At 39.3% G+C, this 22577-nt stretch overlaps 1 protein-coding gene across 7 annotated transcripts in view; it reads right to left on the reverse strand.

Annotated features, from left to right (window-relative positions):
* Positions 1 to 22577, reverse strand: part of TTC39A (tetratricopeptide repeat domain 39A) — a 43157-nt gene that overhangs the window by 18362 nt on the left and 2218 nt on the right. For 3 of the 7 annotated variants that reach the window (XM_088060593.1, XM_088060595.1, XM_088060594.1), the window contains exons 2-8: positions 14328 to 14432; positions 7467 to 7598; positions 6738 to 6814; positions 6172 to 6239; positions 3750 to 3814; positions 2254 to 2353; positions 1298 to 1363 (exon numbers count right to left, since the gene is read on the reverse strand). In XM_088060593.1, the coding sequence (XP_087916719.1) occupies positions 1298 to 1363; positions 2254 to 2353; positions 3750 to 3814; positions 6172 to 6239; positions 6738 to 6814; positions 7467 to 7598; positions 14328 to 14432 (613 nt within the window). Of the gene's footprint in view, positions 1 to 1297; positions 1364 to 2253; positions 2354 to 3749; positions 3815 to 6171; positions 6240 to 6737; positions 6815 to 7466; positions 7599 to 14327; positions 14433 to 14899; positions 14925 to 15098; positions 15118 to 16544; positions 16665 to 22577 lie in introns of those variants that run through there. The other 4 variants (XM_005521144.3, XM_088060592.1, XM_088060597.1 and 1 more) reach the window with 3 other exon arrangements.

A 22577-nucleotide genomic window follows, 5' to 3' on the forward strand; every position in this document is an offset into this window, starting at 1 on the left:
GCCCACTTGCAGACATTCAAGATATCCCAGGGTCAAATGAAAACTCCATTGGAGGGACAATTTCCATCTGCAGGAGTAAGATGAGTGTTCACCAAAGTATTCTCAGAACTCTGCTCAGTACGTGAATTGCCTTTATGTTTCTAAGAGAATATTTTGCTTTAAATGCTCTGTTGTTGAAACTGACAGGAAGAACTATTTGATTTGTGCTGTGAAGTAGCTCCTGGTCAGCTCCTGGAAGTTTCTAAATTGTAATCCACACTCTGCTCCTTGCTTTTAAGTAAGACATTTTATTTTCCAATATAAGATCCTGTAAACCAGTAAAATGGTGATGACAGTCATTCACCTGCCATGTAAGGCTTCAGCTCTGATAAAAAAAAGACACTTTTTTCCCTTAAAACTTGTTTTGTAAATAGAAAGTATTATAAAAGAGTTAAAACTTAACTTATTCTCATGGCTTTTCTAGTGCTTGCATCAGACATTGACCTTACCCAGCATTTATGAAAAATGTGGCTAGTGGTTTAGGTTAAAGGGATCATGTTCTGCATCAAGTTTTCTTAACCCAGGAGCCCTGCTTTGAGTGAATCTTGTGTTCTGCTGGTAGAGAGACAAGGGCAGGTAAAAGGTAACAAGGCCAAGATACTCCCAACAATTCAGTATTCTTTTGAAACTGCAGATCCATAAAGCAGTAGCACAGCTCTTTCTCATCATCATGTGACTTTTCTGGTGCTCCATTACTGAACTTCTTTCCTCAAACAACATAGATCAGACTGGTTACTCTACAGGCAAAAAAGCACTCACTCCCTTAGGTAGGAGAATTTAGGTGCCACACTCAAATTTCCAGTTGCTATTAAAGCAGTAATGAAATAGATTTCCCCCCCACCCCATCATGCAAGAACCTGTCAAGAACATTCAAACCCCATAATGACAGTAACTACCAAGGAAGCTATATAGATATATTAAAGGCTAAGAATACACTTTTGGCTACAGATTTCTGAGTACAAGTCTGCATAAAAAGACCAGTAACTAAAACCTAAATATGTTGACATCCCTGTATTAGTAATTTCCTTTACCATGTTTCACAACTGTTTCAACACTGAACAATTGTATGAAAACCTTTCAAGAGCAATAGTTCAGACAAAAATATAAAACAAAACTGAGATGTATGAAGCATCAGTGCCACAGTGCACTTGTGTGATACCAGAGGGCTACAGCTAATGTGAGAAAGAGGAAAGAAACTCCTTTGTTTTTTAGTTTAAGAGTGAGGGGAATGTACCAATAATATTTAGTTCACATTTACCTTATTCCCAGAAAATCCAACAAACTCCAGTAATCTCAGAATCCGTGCAGGAAACATGGACAAGGTCTACAGAGAAAAATATAAGAGTTATGCAATAACAGACTTTCTGCCTTTCAGCTACCAATTGCCTCCTACCATTTTTCCAAGCACAATAAATGACTAATAAAATTACTAAAATCATCTCTATATGACAATTTTCAGGGTAAATGTATATACCTGCTATATTTTACATACAATTTAAACAGAAATATGTTTAATATAGGCACCTTGTGTCTCCAGGATGCCCTACACAGAAATGTGTACACAGCACATGCTTAGTAACTCCAGTAATTCTTGGATGTTCCAGAAATGCTGGGTTGATACCACACAGTCCATATTTGTTTTTTGTGCAGTAAATCTAATATTTGAGAATGTGCCAGACTCATTCAGAGCAACGCAAGCAAGAGGAAGCTCCAGGCACTTTCTGCAGCCCATTCCCTGAACAACCACATCATCCCTTGCCATCTCTGGGTCTGTGCCTCCCCAGGAACCATCCTGCACCATTTGCTCACCTGCTTTTCGGCCAGAACACAAGCAACAACAGCCAACAGTGGCTGGAGCAGCACCCCAAACTTCATTCATGTACCCCACCCCTTCCAACTGCCCTGTTAACAGCCTGGATCCTGGTAGTTTTCCAAGTGTCAGGTAAAGAATAAGTGGAATTTGACAAGCACAGGCAACTGGTGCTCCTGGGAAAGGCTTCTCCTGGCCCTCACACCACGTTGTGGGCAGCAATATCTTTATTTTAAAGTGTTATTATCTGATGTTCTCAGACCAGACACTGGGATCCTGCACTGTCAGAGCACATAACTAATTTTAACCACATGATCAGTATGATGTCAGTGGAACTTCTCAGGAATTCAAGTTAGGGTTGTTTTCAGGAGGTAGCAGCTCAGGATAAGAGTGTTGGTACATACCAGGTTAAATGCTCCAACTCCAAGTTTTACACCTCCCTCAAAATGAAGATGGTTCTCTCCTTTGACATAATGTGGGGACTGTATGAGACTGTCCAGCTCCCTGGAAATGCACAAGATTCTGTTAACATGATTAATTATGATTTAATAAGAAAGTAACCCCATTACCTTGAACTACAGAGTAGTTAAAAAGACACCAATTGGTCATCTCACTCAAGTGAGCAACATCTACATTTTGTTGGATCAACAAATCATTTCTGTCACATTACTATCATTAAATTAAATTAATTAAAAGCCATGGAATCCTGGAGAGGACTTCAGAGGACCTGTCAAACAGACACAGCCAATATTCAACCACATTTCAGCCTGAAAATGTTTCAAGGATGGCTGTTGGGAGCATCACCAAATTTTACTACTGCAAAAAAAGATGATAGGGCAGTGCACCAGACTTTAATTTAAATTAGCAAATTTGACTTGAGTTTCACTAATCCCTGAATTGAATGTTCAAAAGAATGTTTTGTTTTATATAGGAAAAGACAACTGTAATAAATATTCTAAAATGGGTAGATGTATCAGAAATTACTTTCACTCAGTTTTCTAACTTTTATAGGTCTCAGCTTTGAAGTGTCCCTTTATTTCCCACATAATCCAGCTCAGTTTTAAATGAATTTGCCTCCAAACCTTCTGTAGCTATGTGGTTTTTACACTATTGATTTTTTAAAATATATTGTTATTATATTAATAATATATTAATATTATATAATATTATTAATATTTTGTTAATTATTAGGAGAGGAAAAACATTGTTTTAATGGCAACATGCATTTGTGTTCAGGCTGTCACATTTTTATTGAATGGTGGTTCCTAACAACACTATTCCCTGTAAGTGCAGCCTATTGACCTACATTTAGAGTCACCTTCAAACCACACAAACATTGACACTGTCAGCTCTCTCCCTTCCAGTGGACTTCTGGAGAACCTGGACTTGTTGCTGTTTTGTGTCTGCTGGGCACAAGACACAATTTATAATTCTAAAATAAATAAAATATGATGTATATTTAGCCTTCACTTTTTACTGTGCTTCAGGTACTGGTATTAAATGCTCCAAAAAGCTGCAGTTGGAACTATTAAAAAATGCCATTTCATTATGCCTAATGTTTACAAGACCAGCAAATTGTGCTATGCAGACACAATGAACTGCACATCATTTAAAATGGTTTTCCTTTGACATGATTTCAAGGATATAGTACTTGAAGTAGGCAAACCTTGGGAATTAACAGAGCTAGGGTCCACTGTCTCCACAATCCAAATCAACCTTAATGTTAATGTCCTTTGTTGTGCAAAGGAAGAGTCTGTGTGGGCTGAGCAAATCTGCAGACGTGAGACCCATAATAAAGACTGAGTCAATACAACAGTGATGAATCTGTGAACTGGATAATTTCACCACCAGCACTTTTTCCTGATAGAGTGCACTTAATGACATCATCACTCTGACTCACCTGTAGGTTTGGTAACTGTTTCGGACTTTGATGCCTCCTTTTATGAAGCTGACCATATTCTCATCCTGTTGGAATGGAAACACATTAGCAGTATGAATTTGTAAGCATTACAAAGGCCTTTTTTCTTCTTAAGATTAATACACACCTGGAACATAACCAGCATGACATAGACAATATAAGCCTCTAAGATATAATACATGGATTTAGGATTTCCTTTCTGTATTAACATTTTTTTACTCTGTTTAGACACAAGCATTTTATTTTAATGCTTTCTGTAATCAGTTTAACCCTTGTCACCTTTGAACCATCGCAATTTGCATTAATGAACATAGGACTCAGCTAATAGATGACACCTAAGGTACATGCATTTGTGGCTCTTTCAAAAAACAGCTTTCTCTCATTTGTCCTTGAGTGTAGTTAAGATATATCTGGTGCTGAGCCAGAAAATGTTCACAAGTAAACTGCCTGTCCTTAAGAGTCTGCAGAATACAGTCATATCCTAAGAGTGAAGCAGGGTCAGTAAAATTATGCAGGATATGTTCTTTCTGGTTTGAATATTCATATATATATTTGAGATCCATACTAGGAAGATAACATGTTACATGAAAAGCTATAACAAACTGAGAAATTACAGAAAAAATATCTGGGGGACCATTAGTTAGGGGATATTAATTTCATAACTTTTTGGAGGCATTTTCTTGCCTCACTTATATAATCTGTCATTCTGGTTTGTTTTGATTTCTGCTGTTACTTAAAGACAGAGAGTCTACATGTGTTTTAACAGAAGATACCATCACAGAAAAATCATAAGAGGGCATTGTGGAGAAAATAGCGTGGATGTGATTAATTAATTAGATGTACTAAGTACAGCATATTGGGGGGTGCAGCACATCCAACTATGTATAAAGGTTCAGTTATATTTTCCTTTGAACAGAAAGCGGAACAAGGAAGAAAGATGGTTTTAAAACATTAACACTCAGAATGATACCAACAACAGGGATAACCAATGTGAGAATTTTTCAGCCCTTGAAAAATGCTGAGACCACATTTCATTGGTTTTGGTAATTTTTCTAAGCATCAAAACTAACCTACATCAGTAGCTGATGGAACCAAGTGTCTCTGTTAAATTTTTTAAACTAGTTCATGTGTTCATGAAAAATTAAACACAGAAAAGAACATGAAGCAAAGAGATCTTTGCAAAAGAGGACAAGAAATGGTTTTTGTACTCGTAAATCTCATGTTTCTATAAACATGTTCATAAACAGATATCTGTGAAAATAGTGCTTAAAACCAAGAGACACAGCTTTAAAATGCTCCTTTTCTATGGACAGAGAAGTCTCTATCTATAACAGAGAAGTTCTCAAATGTGTTCCTTCCATAGTTTAAGCTCTCACCCAAACTGCCCCCAGTGCTAGAGGCTACTCATCCCAAAGGAAAATGGAAACGGGTAGCTACACTTTGGTCATTTCAAAGTCCATCAGCAGCATTCTAGAAACTACTAGAAGCTCCTCTGATTAAGGGTGTTGCTATGAAGCAATGGTTTCTAACAGAGGGACTTAGCAGATGGCTGAAGAAGGTTACACGGTTCATAAACTGTTGTAAGCAACATAAATCAGAGCCCACCTGGCAACTCCCAAACACTATAAAACCACCACCTGCATTCCATTTCCTATCAGCATCCTTGAGCCAAGAAGCAGGAGCCTTTTTCTGACTGTGGCTGTTATTATCCCCTCGATAGATGAAGAGGCCCACTTTCATAGAGCAAGTGCAGCCAAATCAAGAAGAAAAATCAGTTATTTCAGCTGTGACTAACAATTTAAATTGCATTCTGGAGCCCTAGCAAGCACTGCTAATGTTGCTCCATCAAACAAATTAAGCTTCATTAGGACAGACAGATAAAATCCAAAGAAGAGGGAGAGCTCCCCTTTGTTAAAGACAGACAGCTCTGTTAAGGAGAAAGCATGTGTGGAGCCTAATGTGTAGGCCATAATTGCTGTTCAAGAACAAACCAGTGAGAAAGCAGCCTTGAGAAAGCAAACACCAGCCAGACCCAAACAAAAGTCTTGCTTGTATTCCAGCACAGCTTCAATGAACATCCCATCTTTTTATTTTCTTTTTTTTAATCTGATGTCCCAACACATTTGAAAATTGGTGCTTGCTGCAGTTACATTTCACACATCCAAAAGGGAGTGCGGAGGGGTGTCATAGGACACTCAGCATTATGTGTGTTGAGGTAAGTATTTTTTAATAATCCTGAGGGAAAATTAAGCATTCTAATATCTGATGAGATAGCCCAGATAAAACCCAGACTTGATCCAGATGAAAGATGCATTAGGTCAAACTATAGCCTGCTACCAGTCCATTTAGGAAAAGAAACCTCTATGGTGTTTTTTCCCCCCAAGAGCCATGCAGGAATTCATACCTGGAGGAATGTGAGCGCTGCTCTCTGAAGTAAACATTCAGCATAACAAATTTCTGCATGGATTTCCTCTAATGTCACATAGAGAGAAGAAAACAAATCAATCAGTCAAAAAGTAATTAAAAAACACTTAGCCCATTAATGTAAGAATAAGATCACAGAGCTCAAACTGAGAAAAATATTTTCCACATTTGCTGTGGTATTTCAGTTCTAGACTACTGATGTAACTCCAAACAGAAATGACACATAGCTACAGAAACTTAGCAGGAATTTTTCTGGTGCTTTCCATAAATGCCTGGATCTAGAACCCTTACAGAAATTTCAACATTCCTTTCTAGATATTTCTTTACCCAGCAAATTCTGGGAGTGCTGAGTCAAAAAGCAACAAGACCAGTGATTTTGGATTGGTTACACAGCAATGGTCAAAACACTGACATTTGGTCCAGCAAATGCCAGATCAGTGATTTTGTCAGTGAATTCACAGTTTGCAAGCACATATTGAGTGAACAATTCTACAGGATTTAAACTGCATAAATAAAGGAAAACATTACATAAGTGAAAGATGTTACCTTCAGTGAAGTGTTCAAGGCTTTGCCTATGCACAAGGTTGTTGATAGAGTCAGCTACAGTAGATTTCTTCCTAAATCTGAAAAAAGTTATTTTGGTCATCCTGAAGAAGAAGCATCAAAACAGAGAACTGTATCTTTCAGCTGGCCACCCACACAGTCGCTACATGTCTCCAGAGCTCACTACCCCCCTGTCATCTCACCACACACAAACTTCAGCACAGTCCATAGAGAACTTAGTCAACATGGTCCTCCTGGGATCTGTCTCTTACCCTTCATGTGCAGAAATCTGTCTTGATGAAGGACAGGTATAAGGGGGTGTTTTGATTTATTTTGTGTGCGTATGGGTGAATGTGGGTGCAAAAGTGGGAGCACAGTTGACTCAGACAGACAACTGCAGTACAACCATCACCCATGGGATATTCTACAGTGTTTGAACATTGTAAACAACTTCCAGACACTGCAGAACCAGGACTACAGGTAGGACAAATTCTAATTGACAAGAAAAATCAGATATTGCAGTAAATTTAAGTTTTCAAGACTAGACTGCTGAACACCCTCATTTATGTGCTATGACCCCACACTGAGCAGGAGGCTGGTGACCTCCTGATGCCACTTCCAACCTCAGTTTTCCTGTGATTTCTGTAAGATTTCATTTCCTTTTGTATCCCGTAGTCCTTCACTATTTTCCCATGAAGGAACTATTTACTGACTGAATTGCTCTATTCTTACCTTTGACAGGTGGCTTGAGCTTCCTTCATTGTGTTCCCTGCATTCAGTATGTCCTGAGGATCAAATGTCATCATAGCTTGCATCTCCAGTATGGTGGCATAAGTCAGGGCATGATACATGCTGTCTTTAGTTCTGCAGGAAAACACAAGGTGAAAAGCACAGCTGACTTGATTGGATTACTGCTTTTAAAAAGCAAATACAAATCCAATTCTAGAAATACATCAACCTCATGAGAACAAGGGCTAAATGAACTGGAAATCGAACACAAAGGACATACAAAATAATCGAGAAACAGTGACAGACTGAGATTTGTACAAGAAATCATGTCTACAGTTCTACATACTCTGCTAAAATGTATCAATTCTGAGCTGAGGATAGATATTTAACAAACATAAAGCACAGGAATTAACCTCATGGCTCACCATTCAGAAACAATAGAATCATGGTGGGGTTTATTTTGGTGGGGTTTTTTTATTATCCAATGAATGCTACAACATATGACACAAATCCAGCTGATATTCTTCTAACTTGGGACAGTTACTCAGTACAAGCTCAAGGAGATAAGTAACCCAATACTATAACCATGGCCAAAATAGAATCTTCTTGAAATAGATCTTCCCACCAGAAGCATTAGAGTCTGTATCAAAAACTACAGCTTTTTTCTCCTCTCCCCTTCTGCCAACCTCCACCCCAATCTGTTCAATATTATTCTGTAGGGTTTCAGACAGTGCCACTTTGGCAGAAAGTAAAAAACATTGGCATTAGTGCAAGGAAAACAATTAATTCCTATGTGCAGCCATTGCTGGCACCTTTCCTCTGACAGGAAAGAGGGTTTATATATTGCACACATTTAGAGCATTTACCTGTCTGGTGTAATTCTCTGCAAGTGAATCAAAGTATCTTCAGGCACAGAGGTCTAATAAGGATGACTTGAGAAATATGTTGAAGGACAAGCTCAGATAAATTCCTGACACAGAAACTCTCTGTAGACCTTGCTAATCCACCCCTGACAAATAGCACTTAAGACAAATACTGTTAAGTAGCAGCAATTGCTATTTCAATTGTTTACACTCTAGAACAGATCAGATAGCTATATATGGCACGGAATATTCAAAAATACTTGCAGTCAAACAAGGATATCCTTTCAAAACCTCCACCCTCAACACACCTGTTCTTGATGTGTTTACTTCAGGTGCTTTTTTTCTTTTTCTTCCAAGGAAAAAGTGGTGCACCAACAACGTGCTCTTGACAAAGACAGGGCTGCATTTAGAGGAGTGTTGCTGCCAGCAGGGTGAGAGAGGGGCTCCTTCCCCTCTGCACAACACTGGTGAGGCCCCAGCTGGAGCGCTGTGCCCAGTTCTGGGCTCCTCAGTGCATGCACACACTCAAGAGCAGGGTGGTGAGGATGGTTAAGGGATTGGAACATCTCTCCTATGAGGAAAGGCCAAGAGAGCTGGGGCTGTTCTGGTGGGAGAAGAGAAAGCTCAGGGGGTTCCTATAACATATAGAAATACCTGAGGGGAAGAAACAAAGAGGACAGAGACAGGCTCTTTTCACTGGTGCTCAGGGACAGGATCAGAAGCAACGGGAACAACATGAAGCACAGGAGGCTCTGGCTAAACATCAGGAAACGTTTTTTTACTACCACGCAGTGGCACACATCTTGAAAAGCTGTAGAGTCTGTATCCTTGGAGACTTTCAAAATGGCCCTGCTAGAGCACATGACTTTCTGAGGAGCCCTCCAATCTCATCTCCTCTTATTCTGTAGGGGTTTTTTTTAGGAGAAAAGCCAGACTTTAAAGACACCTCAATCCATATGATTTCTCACCCCAGAAATACACTTGCCTCCCTAAGTTTTGGTGTCTGGACTGAATTGAAAGAAAATTTAATGGATAATTTTAGCTCACCCTATATTAATCAGTGATCTAATAATTCACTGTGGTGACTTGGGCCTGGTGCTTCCCACTCCTCACACAGATGATAAAGGGCTTCTGTTTCCAACACACAGGGCACAGAGCAGGATGGCTACACTGCAGGAATTTGCAAGGCACATCTTTAAACTTCGCTGCAGTCTGTGCTCTGCAGCTGCCCTTAATTCCTACTTGCCCTCACCATCTAAACCAATCTAGCAGAAAAGCTGTTTTGGGAAATATCCTGGTGCCAGAAGTGCTATAAGCCCCAGACTATGCTACCATCCATCTCATTTGCAAGCTAAGAAGAACAGAGAATAGAGAAATTAGTTTAAAATCCAGTGGAGTTAGGAAAGCTCTTTCTTGGCCTCATAGATCATTATTCTTTCATTAGACTGATAATGTAAAGTAGAAAATATGAACACACTAAAATGCCAATCTGATTAAGTGTTTCTGTTCATTAGATAATTCATCAGCCACACTGGGTGCAGAAAAACACACTCCATCTTGTATTTACTAAACTAAAACCTTTCCAGAGGCTCAAAAGCACAGGGAAGTGACTGAAATAGCACCCTTTCAAAATTGTAGAAACTTGCTTTCTAAAGCAAAGCAGATAAATATTGAATTCACTGCTCTAAAAGGAAAATTGGTACTTTTCACATACATGTGGTGAAGAGGGATTTCCCTCTCCAATAATTTGTTTCTGAAACCAAACCACCCCTTCCCTAATCAATGGTTTCATCTATTTTACTCCTAATATTTAAAAGAGATGATAATTAATGTCTGCCATTAGCCAACTGGTATTTAGCAACATTCAAATTTGTTCTTTTTAAGGGGTGGGGATGCTGGCAGAAGCACAATTTAACTACGCTATTTGTATTAATCAGTCAATTGAAGTTGCCAGCTACATCCTGGCATACTGCCAGGAATTTTAAGGCCTGGGTTTCATATGGATGGATACAGAATGAAACTTGTTATCTTTTTACTTTTCTTCTTTTGATTCCTCAGCAGCAATTTCCTCAGGACATTGTTGGAGTTAACAAGCCTGTATGACATCAGTGCAACTAATATTGTGATTAATGACTTATCCCAGTAGTTGGTATCACATGACTGAGTAAGAGGATTATAAGCAGTATCTTTGGGCACTTATGGAGTTCTGCCACATGCCTCTTCTCCAACTATGGTGCAATCATTATCTTGCAGCACTGCCCTTTCTCGGAGTTGTTGCAGAACTCTTTTATTCCTGCTCTAAAACAAGTGCTTAAGTGAGGACAGTCATAGCTTTCCAGCTCAGGTATGAAAATCAAAAAGCTTGACTTGGTTTCACCTCAGAATTAACCCAGGGCTAGTAATCTTTTGTGAAAAATAGTACTCAAATTTTTTTTCTGTAGATCCTTTAAAGTAATCCAGCAGACAGGACATGCATTCCTAAATTACAGAAACCTCAGGCTCAAGTCCATATGTTGATTTAGTATCAAGATGCTTCCAACACTTAAAACAAATCCAACAGCACGGAGTGAGAAAGATCCTCCACAGATCAGTGAACAGTCTGTTCATCCAGGGGGACTCAAGAGTGAGAGGCCAATGCCCAAATCAAACCTGCAGCAGGAGAATGTGGTCACGAGGGGCCTGGAGGCTTTAGTTCCCAGGTTCCACCCAATGGCCAAACAACCCACTACACCCATGGCAGAGGTTTTCACAGAAATGCTCATATCTGATGAACCAACATTTTCTGATAAAACCCCTTTTCCTGCAAGACTCCCCAGTAGCAATAAGTTAACAACCAGCAACAACCTCTCCAGTCAGCCACCATCACAGCTCCCTTGCTACCACAAGCCACCAGGATGGTCCAAGACAAAAATCTGTGCTTCAACAAGAGAATCCCTGAGCCTTTTTTAATCAAAGTACTTTTCCAAAATTCAGAATCTGCTAAGTTCTTCCAGCAAAGAGGTAAAACCAACAATTTAGTTAGGTTTTGGTAGCAATTAATTTATTTACAAAGACTGTAAAAGTTGTGTTCTTCCAGACCTCAGGTATAAAAATAAAAACTCCCTAGAAATAACAATGTTGCTCTTGTTCATGGCATTCCTTACAATAAACAGCTAACCCAAGCTTTGAGCAACATATTTATCCAAGCACCTTCTAGAGCTTCATTCTACCTGGGTGTGCTTCCCCCAGTTCTCCCACCATTCTCCATTTGACAATCACACCTGACCTTTGGGAGATCAGCTCCCAGGGAAAGCTTTCAAAGCACAGTCATTCTAGAGTTAATATTCCACCAAACACCCAGTACTTGTTGGAGGCTATTTTCAGAATAAAATCAACTGCCTGGGACAAATCATTGTCTTATTCTTCCTTTAATATTGCAAGCAGCAACACATGTGGTGCACCTCATCCAATGGTCCAGATAAATTCATAACAGAATTATCTTATTTACCATCCTCCCAACGGATCTGATATCAGCAACTTATCAGGTGATTATGCCATGTTTTCCTTCAGGATAATTATTAAAATATTACACATTTGTCTTGGGAAGGTAAGGGGACATGTCACCCGAATCAACTCTTAATTTATTACTGTCTGTTTGCAATTACACAAGGGCTAAAATCCAGTCAGCATTTAATGGATTTACTGCATGTCTCAGGGCTGAGAAGGAAGATGAGATTTTTTTTCCTTGCTCCAGTGACTGGACAGTTTCAGTGTTATGCCTGGTAACAGTTAGCACATTACATATTGAAAATCTCTGCTGTGCTTGGAGACTGAACTTTAGGAATTTCTTAAGAGTTCTTAGATGCCATCCGAATACTCCATATAAAAGATAAATTTAATTAAACTTATTGTAGAAGGCACAAGATAATCAGAAACCAGTATTATACAGCAATTGGTAATAATAATGAAAACTGACTCTAAAAGCCAAAAGGTAGTTCAGGACAAGAAAAGTTAAATAACATGAGTCAAAAACACCAGATGTATTTTTTCTATGAAATGAGATCTCATCTTTATAATGGATTTGCTTTTCTTTATGATGGATTTGCTTTTCTAACAGGAAAAAAAAGAGCTTTACCTCAACACAAGTCTAGACACCATCCTCAGATATTTATTTTTAAGCTAGGAAAGCTCTTTGGATTTTAAGCCTCACACATTGTGCCAAATCTGCTCTCAGTTTCACATGGTACAAATTAGTTGAAAATACCCTTATTGTGGAAGCCAAATATGAGTAATTTAGTGAATCTGCATTGCTGTAATACAGAGCAGAGTATCTCCTACAGCAGAAGCATTAAAGTCGCAAAAATCTAAGATATTAAATTCTTCACAAGCATGTAGAAATTGAAAAGTATTTATCTAAACACTTGTAGCATGTTTATGGACTGTGAAAACTAATTTCAAATCTCAGCACACCAAAAGGGAACAGTGAGGAACTGGTGGCTCTGAAAGAAATAACTCAGTACTACCACATGTGCCCACTCCACAACTCTTCTCATTCCTAAAGAGATGGAGTGTGTCCATAATGGATTTCATCTGGGGGGAAATTCAGCATCCTGTTTCTTCATTGCACTCACAAAGATCATAAGTCTCTATTTGCCTCCCTGCCAAAGGCAACAGGAATAAGGGCCTCCTCATAACAACAGGCTAACATGAAAAATCAGTTTCAAAATGGTTTTGCAGTATGGAATAGAGTCAGGTACAAAAACAGAGTATCAGCTCACGAAATATGTTCTGCAGAGCCCAACAAAAGCTGAATGAAAACCATATGCAATAGAAGAAAAACGGATTTACGTACCCATAGCCTCACTAGCTTTTGCAGTGTTTTGGAAACCTGCTGCAATAAAATATCCCCTTATTTTATGCTAAGCACTGAGTGAGCCTTCCCAGATGGGCACGGAGGCTTTATTGTCAGGATTTAATGAAAACACAGTTATTCTTCTTACCATTTTTATTATATCTTCTAATGATATATGAACACTAAACGACTTTGCTGTGAATAAACCCGGCATTATAAATACAGCTGATGCTACAATTTATCATTAATGTCTTTCCCAGAGTGTACTTACACGGCTAAGCTACAGATTCTGGCATCAAATATGAGGCTGATACCTCAGCAAAGGAGATATGTAGTATTCATTGTGGTTACCCGTGATACATATCAAATACACACCATGAATTTTACTCGTTTCATATTCCAGTGTCCTAAAAGAAGGCATGATGCTATTTGCTGGTGGCTCAAAAACAAATGGAGCAAATTGGGTGGGTGGGGGAGAAATTTAAGTTAACCACAGACTTCAACAAGCCAAGAACACAGGTAACTTCAGGACAGGGTATGACAGATCACAGACATTGTAAAGACACAACAATTTTTAGGAACTATTTAATGAACTCACTGCCTGTAGCAGGGCCACTCATTAGAAGTTGAGCTGCAACATAATTAGGAAACAGAGTATATGACCACAACACTGAATTGCAAAATAAGCTGTGAGAAAGTTTCTACAAGTGGTTACAGCAACAAAGAAAGAATTCATACCTAATGTTCCTCAAACCTTCAGTTCATGGTCAGTTGCTCATTTAGACACAAAATTGTAATTATTCAGGTTCTCACAGTGTGCAGAAAAATATGGGAAAGGAGACAAAAAAAAATGTGACAGAAGATGCTTTTTACTCTTCCAGGAGGAAGAATCTCACATATTGTGCTACAGATGAGGAGTTATTTCTTTGGACATCAACACTATAATTTTAGAAGACAGATAAGTGCTCTTAACAAGATTTACTAACACAAGTGTAAAGCACTTATCTGTCTTTCCCAAAACTTAACACACTAACTTACCACTCCCTTCTGAACCAAAACCATACAGACTTATCAACTATTAAAAGAGAACTGAGCTGTCTGGTCAAAATCTCCTGAGAGATGGTGAAGCAAAGAAAAATAGAGAGAAAGTAGGAAATCTTATCAACTTACTTCGCTTGTAAAGAAGCCAAAGCATCTGAGAACTTGTTGTTAAGAAATAAATCCAGAGCTGCCATACATTCACGCAGTGCCACGTTGAGGTCTGACGTAGATGACCTGCCAGAAGAGATAATAAACTCAGCACATCTGTTCTCCTTCTACCAGTGCATTCCTGCTGCATTTGAACCCCCCTTCCTCAATTCTAAATTTATTCCCTTGCATAACCTGCTATTTTTTCTCTAGTGATTGCAAAAGGTGAAAGTGACTCCTATTATGTTTGTGGATTTGGATTTTTGGGGTTTTTTTAACTATGCTTTCACCAAGGAATATGTAAAAAGCAACTGAAGTCTTTCATTTTCTGAAACAAAAGAGACAAACTGCATGTACTTTACATAAGAACCTGGACATGCAGAATTTGCCACGTGGGAGCACAGCAATTTGATGAGCTCAGGCAGCAGAAGCACAGAAGCACTGGGTGACAATGCACATCTCATAGTAAGGCTGCCAGACTCCAGCTGGTGACATCATGATTGTGTTATCACTTTGAGGATGAGACATTGTCAATCTACATCAGAATATTATACCAACTGCTGCTGGAACATCTGCCTTCATTCAGCTCATGTTCAGAGCAGTGCCTGAGCAACAAACCACTACAAACTCACAGGTGGGGTAAAATTTCCCATTGTGGATATTTGTAGGAACATCACTGTTCCTAGGAAGTGCTACTGCACCCAAAGAAACCTACTGTGATATCTCAAAGTCAGAAGACTCTCAGTGACTTACCCTAGCTGTACTTTTCTACTTTACAATATGCAGCTGTCAGCCTGACCTGTCACAAGGCTTCTCAGCTGGTCTTTAGGATACTGGCAACAGGATAACACAGACCAGCTGAGTTAGTTTGGCCCAAGTTCATCACCAGCAGAACTGCTGGACAAAAAAAAAAATCCACAAAAGAAACAACAAAGCCTTGCACTAATAAAGTTAAGGTCACCTAGCCAGTGTTAGGACAGTTGAAACATCTGCATCTAAAGATCAAAGAGCTGCACTGCTCTAATATATTGTATACAAGCATGTACAAAACATCCTCCAACAAAACACAAATAAATCCTCACCATGTTCCTGATTCTGAACAGCTCTAACTAATGTGATCTATCTTGTGACTTAGAGACTGTGTTAGTTCCTTAAAAAGTGGCACGACACAGAATGCTGAAAGGAAAACCAGAAAGCAGAGTCCTGATAACATCTTAAGGAAAAGGCAGGGGAGCACAGCACAAGCAGATAGCATCAGTAATAACCACCCACTGCAGCAGTGGTTTGGTTTTGGTTTTAGGAATAATGACTGCAAAGAAATAAAGAGTATAATTACATATACGAAAAGCAGGACTTTAAATTTAAGAGAAACATTATGTGACACTATGTTTCTAGTGGCTTTGTTATCACAGCTTCAGATACACTGCAAATCCTTTTGCACCCAAGACACTCCGTGAGTGCTTTGCAAGCATTGATTAACCAAGTTTTGGCATCCGTCTCATACAAAATGCAATATAATGTCTGTCTATCCTGAGCTATTCTGAGCCCTTCTTAATAATTAAAACATAGTCAATTATTGCTTATTGTATTAAAACGCCTACCTTCCTGTTTTTAAATCTGTGTGTCTGAACCAAGTAACATATTTAACACAAATCAAGCACATCTTCACCCGTTTTAAAATATTTAGACTACTAGTATTTTACATGTTTTTTTTGTTAGTTCATTTCTTGTCATGCAGGAGAATTACCCCGTTCAATACAAATCAACCTTTTCAAAATATTCCTTTGAAACAGAAAGATGACAAAGAATAAAACCACTGCTGAAGCTCAAAGCAGAAATAAGATACAATAATCACTTGGCATCTTTTCTGGAATAACAATTAATGACACAGTGCTACCCAGAGCAGCAGCAGAAACACAAGCTGCGTGTTTCCCTCATACTCCAAGGAAACCTGCCTCAGGATGTAGCTCCCAAGTCGAGGCTTTAAGACCCGGGCAAAATACACACCTCACATAAATGCTACAAACCATCACTTGTCACTGTTAACAAAAGGGCAGAAATACTTGAAACTCGAGGGTGCTCAGCATTTTAGCGAACTGATTAGTCATGCTTCAGTGGGCTGCAGATCCCTCCCGCTTCCAACAGCAGCATCAAAACTGCCTCTAAGCCAAACGTAAAATGCTGTGTGCTGCTACTCACCTCTCTGCTGAGTCTCCTGCGTGTTCTGACATAGTCATTGTAAGCCCACTCAGCTTTTAGGCTCGAACATCAGCAGCAGCCAGTGCTCCTGAGCCAGCTGCGAGTGACAGCCCCGCTGGGAGCGCAGGGCAGCGCCCGCCTGCGGCACCACACTGTGCGATCGGGCACCGCCACGGGAACGGGAGCACAGCTAATTCACCGGCCACATCCTACAAACCAGCCATTTGGAAGCCAGCCCGTGGCACACCGGGTTCTTGTGCCACCGGATCCAAATACAGCTGGATACCTCGAATGTAGGAGGGGCTGGCGGCTGCCAGCCTGTCTCTGATCTACAGACCTGTCTGGAATGAGCAGCAGCATCAGCCACCTTTTCTTCTGTCCAGACCAGGCAGAAGCCAAATACCCTTGTAATTACAGAGCCGAAACAACAAGAATTACTGCGTGTGGCCGTGGCCCACATCAGAAACCTGCGAACCAGAACGGAGAGCCAAACGAGAGCAGCTGACAGGCGGCACTCAGGCAGTAATTGCTGCAAATGTGAGAAGCACACAGGCGAGAGGCACGAGCAAGTGCTTCTTCCCAGCAAGGATTCTCCACAAAACGGGCTCCAATCCAGAAGCCAAACTGCTGCTTTTTGTTAGTTCCTGTACTTTTGGGAGGAACTGAGACTTTACATGCTCTTTGTAACAATCTCTCTTTAATGCCATGGAAAATGAGGCGAGTTGGCACTAACAATTTAATCAGTGGAGTGAGCTCATCTGGCTGGTTTTGCCCAAAATGAAACAGTGTATTCCCCTGAAATGCTTTGCTGGCGCCTCAGTTGTACCAGCCCTGTACACAACTACAAGAAGCATTACCAGTCCTTCCACTTATTATGAGAGGTGGACCATGGAAATTGATCAGCCATGATCTACTTACATAAATTAGTTTCTCCAAGAGCATCTAATCAGAAATTATCTGTTTGCTAGATTACACAAAGCAGTACCACTAATGAAGACATACACTGCTGAAGAAGGACCCAAAAATGATAAACCAGCTAAGGACAATTCCAGGAAGATACTCTTAATCCATTAACATACCTGATTAAATCTCTTGCTGGTTTTATGGCATCCTGTACAGGAAAAGCTTGTGCTGCATTTGGTACAAAAATTACTGTAATACATCCCCAGGCTGCCCCAATAATGACTCCATTATATGTTCCTAACAGCATTGTGTACCTGGGCCACAGCAGGAGACAAAAGACATTACTGGGTTTTTTTCCCCTAGTTGGGAATAACTACTGGTTACAATTTAAAATTAACTGGCTGCTTCCAAGGTAGGATCCCAGGATACTCTGAAAAGATTTTTCATCATTCTCACTAGCTGTTTGTACAGTCTCTCATTAATACTGAATTCTCCAAATAGCCCTTAAAGTCCTGTATATGGTGAAAGCTCTGGCTGTCTCTGCCAAGTTCTTCAAGACTTGATTTGGCAGGTTTTATTTGAATACCACTTCTCTAGAAACAATTATATGCTCAGACAACCTTTGGTATGCAACCTCTCCTTCCCCACATATATGTATGTTTTCTTGTAACTAAAGAAAACAAATCTAAAAAAATCAAATCTGAAATATTTCCACATTTAGGCCATTTCCCTGCTGGTTTTACAAGGTTCTTTCCTTTTTTGCTTTTGGGCAGCAGGTTTTGCAAGGGCAGTCATATGGTTCTCCTTGTGGTTTTGTTATTTATGAAATCGTTGTTCTCTGCCCCAGGGACCATGAGTGGGGTTGCTTCACAAATCACAACCACAGTATATCCTGGGAGTTGCAGTAAGAACTGCTGTCAACAGCAGTATCAGACAAAATGAATAAGCAGAAATAAGCAAAACTAAAATCCAAAATATTAATGAAGAGGAAAGCATAATATAAAAAATAAATTATGTTTTCCGTGGACAAAAGGAAAGAGACATGCAATTTTTGAGCATGGGAGTTATGATATTTATGCATAATTTTATTTCACTGTGTGCATGATGTTGACTGGTTTCTTACTATGAGTCTGCAGTGCATAAGCTTTGTCATTTGTCACTGGGTTTTACAGACTTCTTCAATTAAAAAAACATCTTGAACTTTATACTGTGCAAAATGCTAAACCTCAGTAATTATCAGAACTTTACAAAAAAAGGTAAGTCTGAGGTTTGTGCCTTTGTAGTAATGCTTTTAATAGTAATTCAAGAGCTCCTTCAGTACTGTGAAACATTAAAAGCAAGTTAAATCAGTCATATCCTAAAATATGGATGCATTTCTCTGCCAAATCTACCTTATCTGCATAAGTCAGCTGAGGTTGTGCGCATGGGTGACTTCATTTGAAGGAGAATAAAATACAGAGTCAAACGCCACTTAAGCTTCACCAATGTTAACACTTCAACTATTCACAGATGTGAGGAGCCTCACAAAGCACATTTCAAAGGTCTCAGTTTCAGTGTTAAGGAAACTTCCTTGTCTAACCATCCAGGAGCCACACTCCCATCACCTGAGCTGGGACCAAAGCCCCTTCACAGCTGCACATCCCACACTCACAGAGAGACAGGCTCCACCTCAGGTTTCCTATAACAGTCTCAGATATCCCAATCCTTAAAATTATTTTATCTTGGTGCAATAGCAAAATAACAGCTCGAGCTGGTGCCTCCAAGAAGGGACACGGAACAAAGGAATCCCTGGGCTTTTATCCCCTCATGGTCTAAACAGGAAAAAGTCTGGGGTTCTTCAGCCCCTGCTGTGTCCCCAAGCGTCCCTCCCTGTGCCTTTTCTTGTGCAAAGGGTCAGCAGTTCACATCCCATGTACTGTCACTGACACCAGAGTGTCTTTCCCACTGCCTGTTTTCAAAAAGATACAGAAATATAGAAATTCTAGCCATGACACCATTTTCTGTTCTAATGCTGGATAATCACAGGGACATGAGGAGATATCAGGGCACACCTGGGGTTACCTCCTTTAGCCTTTTCCAGTTCTCCAGGTAATTCCTAAATCCACTAGTACTTCTGTGAGCAACACTGCTTTACAAGTTGTGAGCCTGAAAAAAATCTCAACATTCAAAGAAAACAAAAAGCACATCACTTGGGAAGAATTCTTTTCTTCTGCAAGCATTTCCAAACCCACATGAGATCAGAAGTAATCTTGGATGAAAAGAACAAATAAGCAATTCTCACAATAATTTGTTACTATTCAGTTTTCAGACAATACAGAAATGTCTTCATAATTCAAAAGCATATAAGTTAATGCAAGAAAATTAATTCTCTCATATCCCTTCCTGTTCTATGTGCCAAGCTGTTAATACCTCAGCATTTATCTTTCTGTGTTCTTGAACACTTTTCTGGCCCATGTCTAAGACTCCTTGGTGCTGCAGAAATGCCATTATTTCAACAACAAAGCAACTGGAAAGGTTTCAATAGTCGTGTTCTCCAAATATTCTGCATAGAGACACAACAGTGATACAGTTCTGGAATTCAGGCTATCATAGTATTTCAAGCTGTACATGGAGTATGACACCATTTATTTTTGAGGTTAATTCAGCTCTCAAATCACTGAGTTATTGATGCCTCAGCACCGTCGAAGGTCTTTTAAAAAGCCTTTCTGTTCCAGCAAAGGCTCACAAATCAAAGGGATGTGGCAAAGCAGTCCAGTGAGCAGCACAAAGACCAGAAAATTGGCAGACTCGTGTTCTGCCCTTGGTCCCACCATGTTTAACTTGGACCAAGCAGGATCTAGTTTGCATTAGGCTCACAGTTCTCATCCTGTATTTGAATGGGCAAACAATGCAATAAATTCATTAAGATAGGTTTGTCCAGACAAATAAAATGCACTGGTGTAATTTCTACCATTCCCTTTCCTTGTTGTGCTGCCATGACTGCTCAGAGGACAAAATGCGCCACTGTGGGTCAGCACTCCCAGTCAGTAGAACTGCCTGCATCAGACAGAATGAAAATATATGTATAAAGACACACAATCCAGTCTGGCATATTACAAAAATAAGCCCAAACATCCTGCAACATCACTGATCTATCAGAATATACCAAAAAAAGTTACCTCACACAGGATCAACAATGAAATAAAAGAAATATATTCAGCATTACAGAAATTAAGATGATTGCTGCAATTAGGAGTAAATTTTCATCATAAACCAGGCCAAGTAATATTTAGCACCCTTTAACAGTTCTTCTTTTTAAATTCAGATGATCTACAATCTTTGTCACTTTGAAGGTAACGTGTGATTGATATCATTGCTTTTGGGGTTCTTAAGGGTCTTCAGACAACCCTATAATAATAACCCACTTGCTCTTTTTTCCAAGTCCGCTCACTTTTCAGTTTTACTGCCTCTGGTCCACCTGCACTTCTGACATAGATACTCTCAACTTTTAAAGGTCTAATTCTCATCTCACAGGTGAGAATAAAACTCACCTAAAACTAATGAGGGAAAAAAAAGTCAGCAAGAGCTGCACTAGACCACTACCATACAATGGTATTGAGCACATTTAGGTACCCAGCAAACAGACAGATAAAGCTTGAAGCAAAATGCAAACTCACTTTGCTGTGCTCATGGTAAGAAGCCAGACAAAATCTGTGAGATTTGTGTTCCTAAGGCCTGCAAGGTCAGGGTAGAGATCTGTATTACTTCTGAAATCAGACTTGGTGAGAACTTTGGAAGGGATGTCAGGAAATTCCCCCTTTTGTCTGGATTCTTCACTTCCCAGCAGTGATGCAGGCTGAGTGGTAGGCAGCAAGCAAGTTACCTGGGCATGCATGTTTCTTCAGCCGTTTGTGAAGTCTGCTTTGTACTGGTTTATGCTGACTTACACTTCTTTTCTTTTACACTTCAGTGTGGTGACCAACATAGAAGGGACAAAATACACATTCTGTCCCATAAAGCATTTTCCTGCAGTACTTCATGTGAGTTGAAATTTTTCTTTGTTCAGTTACATTTCATCTACTTGGGTTTGGGTTGGTTTCTTTTCTTTTTGTTTTTTGTGTTTTTTTAAAAAATTAAATCTAAGCAAAGCATTTTCAAAATAAATTATTCTGTAACATGTTTTGTTGCAACTTTTTTTAAAAAAAATCATGCTTTTGTTTTCATTCCACTGCTGAACAGTATCTTAGGCTGTCATGAAAATAACATATAGGAGTGACACAAAATACTTGAACGAATAGGGGATTGCTGCTTTGCCTTTAATCATTGCTTTACATAACATTCTAGACTATTTTTCCCTGAGAGCTTCCAACAACCTGACTTTATTCTTCAGAAGTCATCTGTAAAGCGTACTTCACCATACATTGACCAATAACAATGCCATTTTTTCTCCAATTAAATAAAAATTCAAGCATGGCACTTCAGTACACCTTTACAGCTCTCCTGAACCTGCCCACTGAATCAATACTCAAGAACAGAAAAAGAAGTACCAGTAGCAAGTTGTCTTGGCACTCAGCATTGCCAAAGCCACTTTGAAGAGTTATTCTTTGGCACAACGTCTTCAAGAAGAAAATAGTTATTATTCTCTCCATTTCAGAGTGCAAAACCACTAAGCAAATTACCCGAGGAGAAAAAACAAATGAAAACCAAAATAAGTGAGGTTGATGTTGAACTCGGATTCAGTTAGTCTGGGATCTTTCTGTCAGTTTTTCCCTTTCTGACAGGAAACAAGGATTGGTAAAAAGTAAAAGCTTTAATGCAGATGCAGTGAGAAGATTTCATCAGTTCAGGATGGCAATTTTAGTTAGAAAGAAATGTAAAATGACATCCAAACTCAGTGCTGCATTCTGTTTGATACATCTGAGGTTCCAGACATTGAGTCAAGTATATCTGAATGACCATCCTAAGACTGAGACTTTCTTCTGACAATTTCTTTTTTACAACAGATGACTGAAAGCTTTATTATCAAGTTGAAGACAATAGCTGAAAATCTCCAAAATGGGAGATAATTTTTCGTCACCTCAAAAACCTCTTTACTTTTCAGTTCAAATCATTCCGCTAGATCATTTTTTCTTCCAACCATGATCTGATAAT

This window comes from Pseudopodoces humilis, chromosome 10, assembly GCF_049639895.1.
Source record: "Pseudopodoces humilis isolate 2021_Gansu_Grassland_sample_001 chromosome 10, ASM4963989v1, whole genome shotgun sequence".
NCBI lineage: Eukaryota > Metazoa > Chordata > Aves > Passeriformes > Paridae > Pseudopodoces > Pseudopodoces humilis.